This window comes from Sphaeramia orbicularis, chromosome 6 (genome assembly GCF_902148855.1).
Source record: "Sphaeramia orbicularis chromosome 6, fSphaOr1.1, whole genome shotgun sequence".
Classification (NCBI taxonomy): Eukaryota; Metazoa; Chordata; class Actinopteri; order Kurtiformes; family Apogonidae; genus Sphaeramia; species Sphaeramia orbicularis.
Window position 1 is genome coordinate 36,478,245 of NC_043962.1, and position 15,207 is coordinate 36,493,451.

The 15,207-nt window shown below is 34.5% G+C and overlaps 1 protein-coding gene across 1 annotated transcript in view; it reads right to left on the reverse strand.

Moving 5' to 3' along the window:
- LOC115421273 (RNA-binding Raly-like protein) overlaps nucleotides 1-15,207 on the reverse strand; it is a 118,180-nt gene that overhangs the window by 14,263 nt on the left and 88,710 nt on the right. The window contains exons 4-5 of the mRNA XM_030137077.1: nucleotides 9,347-9,528; nucleotides 3,542-3,655 (exon numbers count right to left, since the gene is read on the reverse strand). Coding sequence (XP_029992937.1) covers nucleotides 3,542-3,655; nucleotides 9,347-9,528 — 296 coding nt within the window. The remainder of the gene's footprint in view (nucleotides 1-3,541; nucleotides 3,656-9,346; nucleotides 9,529-15,207) is intronic.

Genomic DNA, 15,207 nt, shown 5'->3' on the forward strand with positions numbered 1-15,207 from the left:
AAGTAAATGTAAGGGGAAAAAATGTCATTAGGACAAAAGCTTAGGCAGTGCCACAGGGGTCTATAGTGCACTACCCCACCTCCCCAAAAAACATGTTTCTAAAGGCCATAATGACTATAATGTTATATTAAAATATGAATGTTGAAACATTTGGGCTGCACTAGTCTACCTGTTTCAGCTGCATATATGAACACTGAAAATGGACGTGTTTTAGTTCAATGCAAATGTATTAAAGAACCATATATGTGTGTATGACTGAGCATTAACATGTGTTTAATGGGGTAGACGATATGATGGCTAGTTGAATATAAGCATTGGAATGGTAAAAAAAAGTCAGATGCGATGGATCGTGTACAAACCAATAAGGTGTCGGAAAGGTATATGTTTATACTTCTCATCCAACCACAATCGAATTCACTCTATCTAGATGGAGCGATTTATCTGGACAGTTTCTTTTTTTTATTTGAACGATGACAAGCTGGAATGAAAACAAGTCAAAATGAAAAAGGAGTAACGAGGCTATTTTTAAAATGTAAGGAGTAGAAAGTACAGAGAAATTTTTATTAGGTTGATGTTTTGTTTTAATTATGTTTGATGTTATTATTTTATGATTTTTATTGTCTGTAAGGTGACCTTGGGTGACTTGAAAGGCACCACCAAATAAAATGTATTATTATTATCATTATTATTATTATTATTATTATTATTATTAATTGCGTGAAAATGTAAGAGGTAGAAGTAAAAAGTTGGTTGAAAAATAACACTGGTCAACAACAAATTTATTAATTTGATTTAGGATAATTTTGGTGTGCTGAATCCAAAAATCACATTCATTTTGCTCAATCAGGTCAACTTTCTGAACTATGCTACATATTGGCTTTTTAACATTTTTGCTTACATTGATGGGCATTTTCACATCATATGATACAAAATTCTTTCATATTTCTTGCAATAAACAAGTTTTGAAGATTTTACTTTTGCCAATTTATGATTAATGTTTTTTTTAATATTACAGGTGAATGAAATGGCTTCGACTAGAAGATCTTGCAAAAATAAGCCTGACGTATTCTGCTACATCTGCGGTGAATACACCATTGTACCTAACAGGAATCAAGTGATCAAATGATTTTTTTTCTCTTAAAAACCTATTTTGGGTGAGAACTATATAAAAAATCAACTGATAAAGTCACAAAAATGTAATCAATTTTGTGAGAAGATCAAATTTTTCAAAATCAAATTAGCAAAAAAACCTGACCTGATTTGAGAAAAACATGTCATTTTTGGATTTAGCGGTGCAAAACAGTCCTAATTCAGTTGAAAAAACTTAGACAACTTGGAAAAAACATTTTTTTGCAACCCAGTGTAATTACTCCAGTAAAGTAGAGATAATCAAAATTTCTACTTAAGTAAGGTAATGAAGTATTTGTACTTAGTTACTTGACACCTCTGCATATAGTACATTGTTACCATCCCCATGTCTTGTGTTTCTGGTTAATTTCTGCCTGAGGCATCGCTAACACTGCGGTGTTGGTCCGTCTTTTAAAGTAATAGCTCCATATAAACTGCAGTCTACCACTAAGATTTAAAGAAAGTAGAACCATCAACATGTCACTTTGGATAATTTCCCCATCTTTTTATTCTCACAAGAATATTTTCACCCGCACACATACATAGATAGAGTTGGCTGACAACAAGATAACTCCTGAGCGCTGAAGGGGAGCTTATGAAAGGTTATGAGGCCGGTGTTTATCGCTGTTTACCTCACTGTCATAATCCACGCTCCACTGGCGGCAGTTTTGTCATTGAACCATTACTCACAGATGCAGTATGATAGCAGATCACATCTGATGGTAAACACACCGTGTCTCTCTGCATCATCAGACCCCGCTGTGTGACTCCCCCACAGATCATTAACATTAATAAACCTCAGCTCAGAGATCGGCCGTACTCTGGGTGGATTTAACCTGGATCACACCCATACATGAACCTGAAATACCCACAGTCAGTTGTAGAGCTTTTTTTTTTTTTTTATCACTATAAAATATATACTAATGATATGATATGTAAATTAATTTCTGAATTAACCTATTTTTTTGGCAACTTTTGAATGTTTTTTTTTTCTACATCTGATCTTTCCCAAGTGATTTATCGCCATTTATCATGATATTATTCTCTGCATTTTGCGTTTTCCAGGGAGATCAGGTATTTTCCTGTATTTAATTTACTGATTATGTAGATGTGCATTAAAGCTCAGACACAATTCCATGGTTATTGTATGAAAACGGAGAAAAAAGAAGAAAATTGGAGCTTTTCAGCAAAATATTATCATTGACTGAACGTTAAAGTAAGTGTCTACAACCACTGTCATTTATCAAACAACATGGGTTTTACTGGTGAATCAATGTGCAAATGACAGTGTTTGAACATCCACTACGGAGCCTCTGAAGATCCAAATGGGTTATATCTGATGTCAGAAAATGCAAAAAAGATGCAACAAGAATATCATGGAGGAAAAGATGATGCAAAAAAATGACAGTGTTTTGACAGTGAAAGTAAAAAAAAAAAAAAAAAAAAAAAAAAAAAGTAGCTATATGGCAAATTATGACGTGCATTTTTAAGTTCAGGTCCCGAAGAGACACAAAATTTCTCTGAAAGATTTTGGGATTCTCTGCTTTATCATTTGGTGTTAGTCTTTCACTTGGATCTCATTTTAGAAATGCTGAAAATATATTCAAAGGTTTAATTTCTACATCCTCAGACATAGAAATTAAACATCCTTTTCTGCAGGTTATGGAAGCCAAAAATGCTACAATCATGAGTTAATTATTTCATAATACAAATCATAAAACTTAATTTTACAGAATAATGTTGTTATCTGAAGAAACATTAAAACTTGGCTGATTTGAAGTGAAAATAATAGATAAAGGAGAAGCCATTATTACCTCCGCTAAGGAGGTTATGTTTTCATTGGGTTTTTCTATTTGTCTGTTAGCAAGATAACTCAAAAAGTTATGGATGGATTTTCATGAAATTTTCAGGAAATGTTAGTACTGGCACAAGGAACAAATGGTTAAATTTTGGTGGTGATCGGGGGGGTACTGATCTGCCTTGGTGGAGGTCTGTGCTCTCCGAGTGCTTTTCTAGTTCATTAATACTTCTGTGCTGAATTAAATCAAGGTGTAACAGATGGTCATTGTATTTGTCTTCCTGTTACAGGTATGATTCAGGTCGCTTATTTTACTGTGATAAATTATCTTATTTTCTAGAGATAACTAAATTCACAAAACTGTTGCAAGACAATGAACTTTGTATTTCAAGATGACAAAATAATAATAGTAGTGAAACACAAAGTGAAACAATCAAATAACAAAATACAACATATGCAAGGTTAACAACATAATTGCAAGCACAACTATTCTGAGGCTCCATAACAGGTAAAATGTTAAATCAGTGTTGTTTCATTCATTTTCTAGATGCTAAAACATTCAGCAAATAAACAGTAGTTTATAGATGGCTTCCATGCAGGTGTTTGTGTCTCTACCTGTGCAGTCCTTCCTCTGTCTGTCCATCTTGTCCACACAGTCTAACAGGCCGTCTATCTGCACTTTGATCACTGTCAGCTCCCTCTTTATAGCAAGAAGTTCAGCCATCTTCACTGTAAAGACACAGAGGAAGAGTACAAGCACTTTTAACGTTCGGTCCATTTACGTCCTCTTCCTCTGGTTGTCTCTTATGACAGTGTCTCATGCACAAACACAACTCCATAAAGAACGTGGAACAATAGGACAGGTTTGGACAGAGCGATGACCTCAAATCCATCCAGTCTTTATCACCAACGCTGCTAAACCTCAGTTGTTAAGATTATTTAGACAATATTCCTTCAACATGACTGAAATTATATTGATTAGAGATTGCAACTTAAACCATCTTAACAAGTGTTAAATAAAGTGATTTGATAAATTGTGCAGTTGCATTTCCTTTCAGGTTCAATCAAAACAGACCTTTACTGACATGCACAGTGTTGTTAGTTTACCGCTGTTGTTATTATCGTCTTTTTTCATCATCATCTGTGCCATCATCTTTAGCAATTTCTTCAAACATCTTCTCTGATGGAACTACTGGTTGGATTCATTTCCATTTTTTATGTAGCTTCTTTGGGACAATGTCTACAAAGTTTGTTCACAGTTCTGAGATTTTTTTTGTTTTTGTTGACAAATTTTTGAAATATTAAAAATGTGCCTTTACTTATAATGAGCCATAGTTTGATGACTTATACTAGGGGTGTCAAACTCATTTTAGTTCAGGGGCCACATTCAGCCTAATATGATCTAAAGTGGGCCGTACCAGTAAAATAATATAAATAATAGGTTAAGAACTTATAAATAATGTAAACACCAAAGTTTTCTCTATGTTTTTGAGTGAAAAAAAAGCAAAATTCCGTAATGAAAATGTTTACATCTACGAACTGTACTTGAACGTAACACGAACAAATATGAACAACCTGAAAATTCTTATTACGCCTTAGTTTATCATTTATACATGTGCATCACAACTTACAGATCACAGTGGATCTACAAATACACACAATATTTAGTAACAGGCAGAATATTGGTACAATTCTACATACGTCTCTTAAGACATTTCATATTGTTCATATTTGTTCAGGTTATTCACATTTTTTGTAAAAGGATAGTCTGTAAATATAAACATTTTTTGTGTAACTTGAATTTTTTTACACTAAAAAAAAGACAAAAATTTGTATTTTTCATTATTTATAGGTTGTTATGATTGTATTTTTACTGGTCTGACCCGCTTCAGATTGAAGTGGCCTAAAATGATTTTCACATTATTGATTGTTAATATCGTCATTATAGTTTTTGCATTGCACAAATTCATCCCAGGGGCCGGATTGGATGCTTTGGCGGGCCGATTTTGGCCCCCGGGCCGCATGTTTGACACCTGTGACTTATACCATGGATATGGTTTAAGATATCAGTATAGTTACTATTGAGCACTGACAGGAAGTATATACTTTAATTTGATTAGTTGAGTTGTCTTCCAGTGAAAGTACCGCCCACTTCTATTGGCAGATTGATCTCCTGCATCAAGACCACAGGACTCTACCAAACAACAGAAACCCTTTAACCCCTAATGTGTCTGTGGTGAGCGTTATATATGCATGAACCGTTGTAAATATTTATAAGAATTCAACCATTTGTTCAATAGTAAAAATTTCAAAATGTGCTGATAGACATCTGAGCATGCTCAGTGTACCCCCCACTGCTTTTGGAGTGGGGGGCAAAACACAGAGCAGTAAGTGAGATCAACTCGCTATAAACACAGATAGTTTGGGCTTTTTTTGTCGTATTTGGTTTTTACTGTTGTATGCAGTGCTGCGGTGATTTTCCTTTTTTTTTTTTTTTTTTTTTTTTTTTTTTTTAACTGTCTTTTTACTGAGTTTTGACCATGTAACTGCTATTTGGAGTTCAACCAGGTGCCAAAAAGCAGATGGGCTGATTTAGAAAAAAAGAGCCCCAAAACAAAAACTACAGGGACAAAATTCAAATACTTGTTATTGTTCAGTGTGTTCCAGTCCATGTTAAACATCCTAAAATCTCTTATTGATGTACATTCTGAGTGTCTTATTTATTAAAACCTATAAAACTTAAATTCCTCTCTTTGTCTTTTTGTTATTCCTCCCTTTTTGTAACACACAGTAAAGCAAAACCATTTGAGAAAAGGAACACAAGCACATACTCACAGCAGCTTTTATGACATTGAAACCTATTCCAAGCAGCCGGTTTCATTGAAATAATGTCTCAGGAGTTAAAGGGTTAAGCATTTACACAGTTAGATAGTACCAACACTGCCACATTGAACAAATAATCAAAAGTTTACACCATCCCTTTTAATGTGATTGAAAACTCATTCCGAAAAAGCAAGATTGGGCTGATTTCTTCTGACTAGGGAGGTTACGTGAGGCATTTCTGATTGGGTTATTATTCTGATTATTAATGGAATATTAGTGTCTATGCAAACACAGAGAATGGAAGCAAATCCCTGCAGATTTCACTGTTCAGGCATTGTCATTCTGTGATTGCACATTGTTTATATATTCTAAGTGATGATGGGGAAAAACACAGATCAGCAGGTCTGAGCTTGCAGAGCTATTTTGACATATCTTGGGGGCATTTATTCAGAAACTGCCAAAAAAAAAAAAAAAAAATACAATATGTACACGACTTCGGTTTAAAAGCTTCATGAAGATGCAAATGTCAGTCGCTGACCCCTGCAGCCATCCAGGCTTTAGTCTTGCACCATCAATTATTCTCAGTGCTGCTCTCCCACCTTCTTCCACTGCACAAACTCTCACCCTCACTGTGCTCTGTAATGGACCGATGGCACCTCCAACGGCTCACGAAACGACCCTGAAAACTACTTCACTCTTGAAAGCTTTTTGACCTCGGAAGCTTGCAAAGGCAATCTAATTTCCTTGTGATAGGGTGCAGTAAAAACTATTAAGGCTTGTAATAAACTAGTATAAACAATTCTTATTTGCCATGCACTATTAACTCAGTCTAATTGCGAACCCTGATAGGCTCGGTTGGATTATAGCAGAGAGGAGAGCCCCGCGGTACAGAAGCTTTTAATGAAGAGACCATCTGGCACCTTTTCTCCAGCACCCTGGGGCCTCACCACTGAGACGAGCCGTCACACAGGCAGCAGATATCATGAACGCTGAGAAAAGATCCTCAGAGAGCTTCTTGTTTCAGCAGTAACTCATGTAGAGTGAGGTTTCAGGATTCTTATAAACACGGCCAGAATGCGTGTGGATGTGAACTTGGCGGCCGAGGCTCATGTGTGAATTTGGAGTTTAAAAGCTTTTAATTAGAGAGGGCTGAGACGTTAAACATCCCCCTGTGTCAACCTCTGCCATCAGTGGGGTGTCGCTGTCTCAGCTTATCCTGCTTAAAAGCTTCTCAACTTTCATACCAACATGACTGTGTGAACTACTTGTGCATCCAAACACAAACACACAGTGTATATTTTAGTATGTTACAGTCTGGTTCATTGAGATTTCATCCTCGGTTGAGTTGATTTTTAATGTATTATCTGGTTCAAGGAGTTTCTTTGACTTTAAGACTTTTTATATTCAAAGTCAAAGCAAACAGAGTTGAGGAGTCGTGAGCTTCATTGAACTAAACTCAGAATTGAACCTGTAAAGACCTAAAAATATTTCTGTTGGAAATTTGTGTTTTCATTTATTTATTTATTTTTTCCCATTCTTTGTTTATTTGAAGAAGCAGGTCATATAAAACTTCCCTTTCGGGTACAATTCAATGTCCACACCTCAAATGTGAATGAAGAGTGAGTGGATTTCATATTTTAGATTTAAAATTTTTCTCCACATCTAAAATTTCTGAAGTATTTTATTATCTTTTATATTAAATTTATCCTCTGCATTCTTAAGTGAAACAGGTTTTTCTTTTGCTTTACTTTTCTGACCACAAAGATATTCATAAGAGTTCATGGTTATTATATCAGAGCAGAAAACACTGAGGCAAAAGTGACTTTTTCAGCAAAATATATCATTAAATGAACATAAAAACAAACATCTCCAATCACTGCCATTTATCAAACGGCATGGGTTCTGTTGATGACTCAACGTAGCAGATCATGATGGTGTTTGCATGTTAGAACGACCAAGAAAGACAAATGGGATGCTGCTGAAAAGCTGAGAAACTGCATTTTACCTGATGGTGGCTCAAAAGTTCTTAAAGATTTTACAGCTGTGGTTGTATTTAGATGCCAGTGGATGTTTAGGTCTTCGAGGGTTAATTATATTTTTTACAGTTTACTAATACTTCAGTTATATTCACGTTTGGTTTTGGGGACTACAAAAAACAAAATCTTACCAAGTGTATTCTTCTCATTTCTAGTCAAAATATCTCATCACAGCTAAAAAAAAATACATAATCACCTAAAGAGTAACTTTTCAGTGAGATATAAGAACTTATTTTTAGACAATAGATCTAGAAAATCTTATTTCAAGACATCTTACCAAGATCATTTTCACTGGTTCCATTGGCATTGAATTAAGCAAAAAAAAATCTGCCAATGGAACCAGTGAAAATTATCTGGGTAAGATTTCAGCCACACTTTTCTGCTACATCTTCACATTCATATTCAAATTTTCATCATTGCTTTATTTAACTAATTATTTTTCATTTGCATATAATATGACAACCTGTATGACAACCATCCAAAGACATGCACTAGTACAGGGGGGTCAAACTCATTGTAGTTCAGGGGCCACATTCAGCTAAATTTGATCTGAAGTGGGCCGAACCAGTAAAATAATAACATAATAATATAGAAATAATGTCAACTCCAAACTTTCCTCTATGTTTTAGAGTGAAACAAGTAAAATTACATTACAAAAATGTTTACATCTACAAACTATCCTTTAAAACAATGTGAATAACATGAACAAACTGAAAAAATAAGTGCAATTTTACCAATATTATGCTTCAGTTTATCATTTACAGATATAATATTGTTAAAATTGTACTTACTTCTCTTAAGACATTTCAGGTTATTCACAGTTTTTGCGAAATTATACAGGGTGTCTCATAAGTCTCCATACATAGGAGACATAATACATATGGTTCTAACATGTATTTCTTTATATTTCTTCTTTATAGTTCTTCAGCAGTGGAGGACACGCATTGAAATGTGTTCCCGACAAAATGGCAGTCATATAGAGCATATTATATAAATAAAAATGGTTTATGTCAAGAAACGTTTATTTTTCCTATGTATGGAGACTTATGGGACACCCTGTACTTTGTTTTAGTGTAAATACATGAAAATGTTTACATTTACAAAACAAAAAAAAAATTGAGGTTGTGAGCATTTATAGGTTATTACTGATCCATTCCACTTTAGATCATATTAGTCTGAATGTGGAACCTGAACTAAAATGATTGTTAATATCTTTGTGCAATTTTTGCATTTCACACATTTATCCAAAGGGCCGGACTAAACCCTTTGGTGGGCCGGATTTGGCCCCCGGACCGCATGTTTGACACCTGTGCACTAGTAGGTTAATTGGTTAATCTAAATTGCTCATGAGTGATTGGTTGTTCATCATATGTCCAGGTCGTTATTGAAAATGAGAATCTTACTTGGTTAAATAAAGGTAAATTTTAAAAAAAACCTGACAAACTCTGTTGAATTTAAGTCTCATATAGTGACTTTGGGTTGAACTTCAGCTGCAGATGTGTGCAGGGTCTCCACACTAACAGCACAACTATAAACACGCAAAGATCAGGATGCGTCTTACATTTGTTGTTGCTGGTTGAGGAGGTGTGTGTGTTGTTGGTCCTGCTTGACGCTCTGCTGTTCTTCCTGTGAGCTGCTCTGGAAGAGGAAGATGAGTTGGAGGAGGAGGACGAAGGCCGGGGCCGTTTGATGGGACTGGAATCCACAGGGACTGAGGCAGGGACACGCTGGTAGTCAAAAACCCTGCAAATACACAAACAGATTTTCTAAATATACAGAGCACAGCGAGACTCCCATGGTGCACCACTGCCCAAGGCGCTGGCATCTTAGTACTGCACCAAACAACATGCTGCTTGTTACTACAATGAAGTGGAGGAAAATTTATGTGATGGTCACGTTTAATCTTCATGTTAAAATGAAAATGAACAATTAGATGATTATTGTAAAACTTGATAAAAGGACTTTTTTAATTTTGTCTTTCTATCAAACCATAGAGACCCAAACATGCACCAAAAGCATCTACTGATCTAAACTGTTTAATACCTGTTGATCCACTAATCCTATCAATACAGGTAAATAATTGGTCCTTAACGCAGTTTGTCATCTTTTCATGGTCATCAGATATGACCCATTTGGACGTAGTGAACATGAAAACATCATCATCTTCTACAGCACAGGTGTCAAGCCCGTCAAAGTTTCCATTCCGGCCCACGGGATGTATTTGCAAAGTGCAAGTTAGGGTATCAAACTCAAAAATAATATCATAATAACCTTTAAATAATGACAACATCAATTTTTTCCTCATGATTTAGTGCAAAAAACATTAAAATTATGAAAATATTTGCATTAAGAAACTATTCTTTAACAATAAAATGTGAATAACCAGAACAAATATGAACAACCTGAAATGTCTAAAGAAAATTAAGTGCAATTTTAATAATATTCCGGCTGTTACTAAATGTTTTGTGCCTTTGTAGATCTCATATGTAATGCACATGTATAAATGATATGACAAGGCATAATATTGATAAAACTGTACTTATATTTCTCAACAAATTTCATTTTTTCCAGGTTATTCACATACTTTTTGTTTGGATAGTTTGTAAATGTAAATATTGGTATAATTGAATGTTATTTTTTGCGCTAAAACAATTTGGAGTTGTCATTATTTATTGGCTATTATGCTATTATTTTACTGGTCCGGCCCACTTTAGATAAAACTGGACTGAATGTGGCCCCCAGAAGAAAATGCTTTTGACACCCCTGTTCTACAGCACTGATTCACCAGTAAAACCCATGAATTTGGATCAATGACAGTGGATGGAAATGCTAGGTTTATGTTCAGTTAATGATAGATTTTACTGAAAAAAAGTCCCTTTTTCTGCAGTTTTCTCTGCTTTTGATATAATAACCTTCGTCTTTAATCTGAGCTTTTATGAACATCTTCATGATCAGTCATTTAAATATAGCAAATACGAGATTTATACTGATAAAATACAGAAGATAATATTATAAATAAATGGTGATAAACCACTTAAGAAAGGTTAGATATAGAGAAAATTTCACTTAGGAACTGACATAAAAGTAGCCCTGGGTCTTTATGGGTTAACATGCAGCAAAAGCGTCTACTGATCTAAACTGTTTAATACCAGTTGATCCAATAATCCTATCAATACATGTAAATAATTGGTGTAAAGTCTTTTCATGGTCATCGGATATGACCCATTTGGACGTTCAGAGGCTCAGTGAATGGAAATGCCTGGTTTATGTTTAGTTAATGATATATTTCACTGTTTTTGATATAATAACCCTCAAGTTTAATCTGAAGTTTTTATGAACATCTTCATGATCAGTAAATTAAATACAGGAAAATAGATAATTCATACTGATAAAATGCAAAATACAGAAGATAATATTATAATAAATGGAGATAAAGTAAGAATGGTTATATAAAGAGAAAATGTCATTTGGAAACTGACACAAAAGTAGCACTGGGTCTTTATGGGTTAAAGGGGCAATTTGTAATTTTTTTTAACTTGAAAGATTCAGAAAATAAAACACTGAGCATACAGTTAATTCGGAGAAGCTAAAAACTTGCTGATGCTGTCCATGCTTAGTTTTTCCATCTTTGCACATTAAAGGTCCAGGAGTTCAGAACACACCACTAAATATAACTCACTGCAGATGACATTAGCCTTTGATGAAAAGAGGTTGTGAGTGAACTACATTTATTATAAAGTGTGAAGAAATAACAGTTTTGACATTGTGTCAAAGGCATGGCATTGTTCCGAATGGCTGAGATAGCCACTGAAATTAGCGTTATAATCATGATAATCCCATTTAATAATAGCTCTGAGCATCTCAAGAGGCAAATGGAGTCATTACAGCATCCACAGACATACAGTCAGGTCCATAAGTGTTTGGATGTTAACATATTTTCAGCTTTAATTCAAGGGGTTTAACCCTTTAATGCCAAACGTATCATATTTGATACATGAGTTTTAAAGCCCTCTATATGATGAGCGTGATATTTTTTTTGTTCTTGAAAAACCTGACACATACAATTAGATACATGCAATACACTGATAATCCACCAACGGGGAGGAATTCATTCACCAGAGGACTTTCTAGTGACACTACATGATTGTCATGAATGAGGAAGGAGGCAGAACTTTGCCAGTTTTGAAAAGGAATTACCAATTTGTCAGACATGTTTGTGTTATATTATGTTTTTATTCAAAAATAATAATATTTGACCATTTAGACCTGACGTATCAAATATGATACAAAATTGAAACTAATACATGGAAATTGATATTTGAAAAATGTTTTTTTTTGGTTGTTCAGAAGGACAAATAAAGGCTCCAGTTTCAAAGAACTGGAATTTTCTGTCAGTGATTTAATGGTTCAGGCTTTACAGGGTTAACAAAAATATTTCATAAACCATTTAGGATTTACAACAATTTTAAATAAATAAAGTCTCTCCATTTCCAGAGGCACAAAAGTAACTGAATAAACTAATATTGCTATAAATATGAAGATTATGCTTATACTTGAATGAAAGTCCTTGACTGCCTGAAGTCTGGAACCCGCTGACATCAACTAATGCTGAGTTTCTTCTTTGCAGATGCTTTACCAGGCCTTTACTACAGACGCCTCCAGTTTCTGTTTCTTTGTGGATCTTTCTGCCTTATACTGACCACTGAGGATTAGCTGAAATCATATACAAAATGTACTGAAACTTAACCCTTCATTGGGCAAGTGACTATTTTTAGTAATTTCCGCACACATTACAAGACAGTGACAGCAACAGTTCCAGTGAGGACAGTGAGTCAACAATTTCAGGTCCAATGTGGTCTCCAGGGTCTGTAAGGTCCACCTCTGCATGAACAGTGAGTGTACCTGCTTTGTTAGGTACCATGAAGTAATGGTACTAATGTAAGGAATGATGTTCAAAGGGAGAATGTGGATGTGTGTTTTACATATTTTAGCTAAAAAAGCTGCCTTAAGGTCACCCAGATAATGACATTGTTATGGTCTTTTTAATCCCAATACATGCACCAAAGCTTGTGCACTTGTGTTTTTACCATTTATAAGATCCCCTTTTCACACAATCTGTCCTTGGGCTCATATACAACATTATATATTATATCAGACTGTGAAAAGTATTACAGTCAGTGAACCTCAGAGGGCTGTAGCTGTGGAAGAGAGTCTGTGGGAGCATTTTATGTTCACACCCTGGGATAGGCCAATGAGTGGCACCAACATTTTTGGTTTTGATAAATATGTAGTTGAAAATAAAAAAAAATACAAAGAAAGAAATCCTACAAAAATCCACAGAGCATTTTTATATGGAGCGTATGTAATTTCTCATGTCTTTAGATTTTAGAAAATCAAAGTTATAGCCCTTTAACATTGCACTTAAAAGGTTAAAATTCCAAAAGATTGATGATTCTTTCAGAGTTAAGACCAAGACTGAAGTTGATTAAAAGATTTAGTACAATGTCATTAATATAAAACATTTTTATGGCATCATTTTTTGTCTTTTATGAGGCACAAGGCTTAGCTTCAACCATGATTTAGAATGAATTATTTTCTTCTGTAAAATCTGCATTCTCTAGAGATAACCCGGAAAAATGTTACAGCAAATGACATTACAGTAATTTATATGAAATGGAGTCTGATACAAGGTCAAAAAAGCAGTTACTATGTATGTACTTTATGTCTGTCTGCACCCGAGAGTGCCGACAGTACTGCTTCCTGTCTTGACCAGAATGCCCTTGGAAAAGAGTCTCTCTGGCTCATTTTTATTTTATTGATTTATTTTTTATTATTTAATCAAATCTCAATCATCTTGGAGGAAATGTAAGACTACAGCAAAAGTCCCTTTGCAAAAACAGTTTGGAAGAAACTTTATTTGGTGGGATGTTGGAGGTGAGTTCAGGTATAAAAATATCAGATTATAAAGTTTTTTTGTGGTAAAAGGTAATAAAATATGCACATCTCTTTTGTTATATTAAAGGGTTTGTGATCAATATGTTGTGCAAAACAACTGTGCTCCAAGTGACTTAGAATCCTGATTGGAAATAATTGCTTTTTGATGCTCAATAAAAGACTGTGTGGTTTATTTTGGAGTTAATTCTTGCGTCTTAACCCATAAAAACCCACAGCTACTTTTGTATCAGTTCCCAAATGAACTTTTCTCTGTTTAACCTTCCTGAAGTAATTTATCACCATTTATCATAATATTATCTTCCATATTTTAGATTTTTTTCAGTGTAAATCACAAATTTTCCCATATTTAATTTACTGATCATAAAGGCTCAGATTAAAGTTGAGAGTTATCTCACAAAACAGAGAAAACTGAAGAAAAAGTGACTTTTTCAGCAAAGATATCAACAAGTGGTACCAGGCACAACAAACCCCGCGCCTCGCACGTATATTATCTTATTTTGGAATCAATCCAGCTGGTCTAATCATGTCTATGCATGTGCTGATGTCAGCGTATCTATTGCCTCTACACTGTAAGCCCGGGTAAGTGGAGTTTACTCAAAAAATTTGAGGCAAGTGATTGCACTTAAATGATTTGAGTAATGATCGACTAATCAATTGGTTTAAGTAGGTCAACTTTAATGCTAAAAGTATTGAACTTAAACTATTAGTAGAAAACACTAAAAGACAAGTTATTTGTACTTTAAATCTGTTGTAAAATCAACCCCACTATCCAACCATTCAACTCAGCATTTTAGGTTACACTGACTAATTTTCTCAATTGCAGCCAGATTAATTTATCATCGATTAAACAACTTTTTTTAAGGTAATCAAACTCCAAATCCTATTCCTGACCAAAATAGTTATGAGATTATTCATCTTAATACATTGTAGCATGAATGGATGTTAGCTCAATGTCATTTGCCAAGTACAGAAAGTGCTTTTAACTTGACAAGACATTAAAATTTCCATTGTACAATAATTCTTGGATGAACAGGAAAGCCATTGTTCTTCCTATGGCTCTGACTCATGGTGCAGCTCTACAAAAATACACAAACAAACACAAACAGGCCAATAAACACTGCCATACACACATTAAATCCAAATTAACACTACCACCACAACCCCGCTGAACCCCTGCACAGAAAAATAACACATTTTCAACAACATGCCCAATACCCACAATACAATGCGAAGATAAAAAGGTGTGGTCATGACTAAAACTTAGTGATTTAATTCCATTCAGCTTAAACTTTTCATACTTTCAACTATGTCTACAAATTAGTAGAATATACTTAACATTTTATAGTAACCTCATTAAACTTAAATCATTTAAGTGCATTGTAATTAAAGCATTTTAGTAAATACAAATTCTGGGCTTACAGTGTATATATGTGCCAAGTTTGAAATGAATTGAAACAAAATTGATGT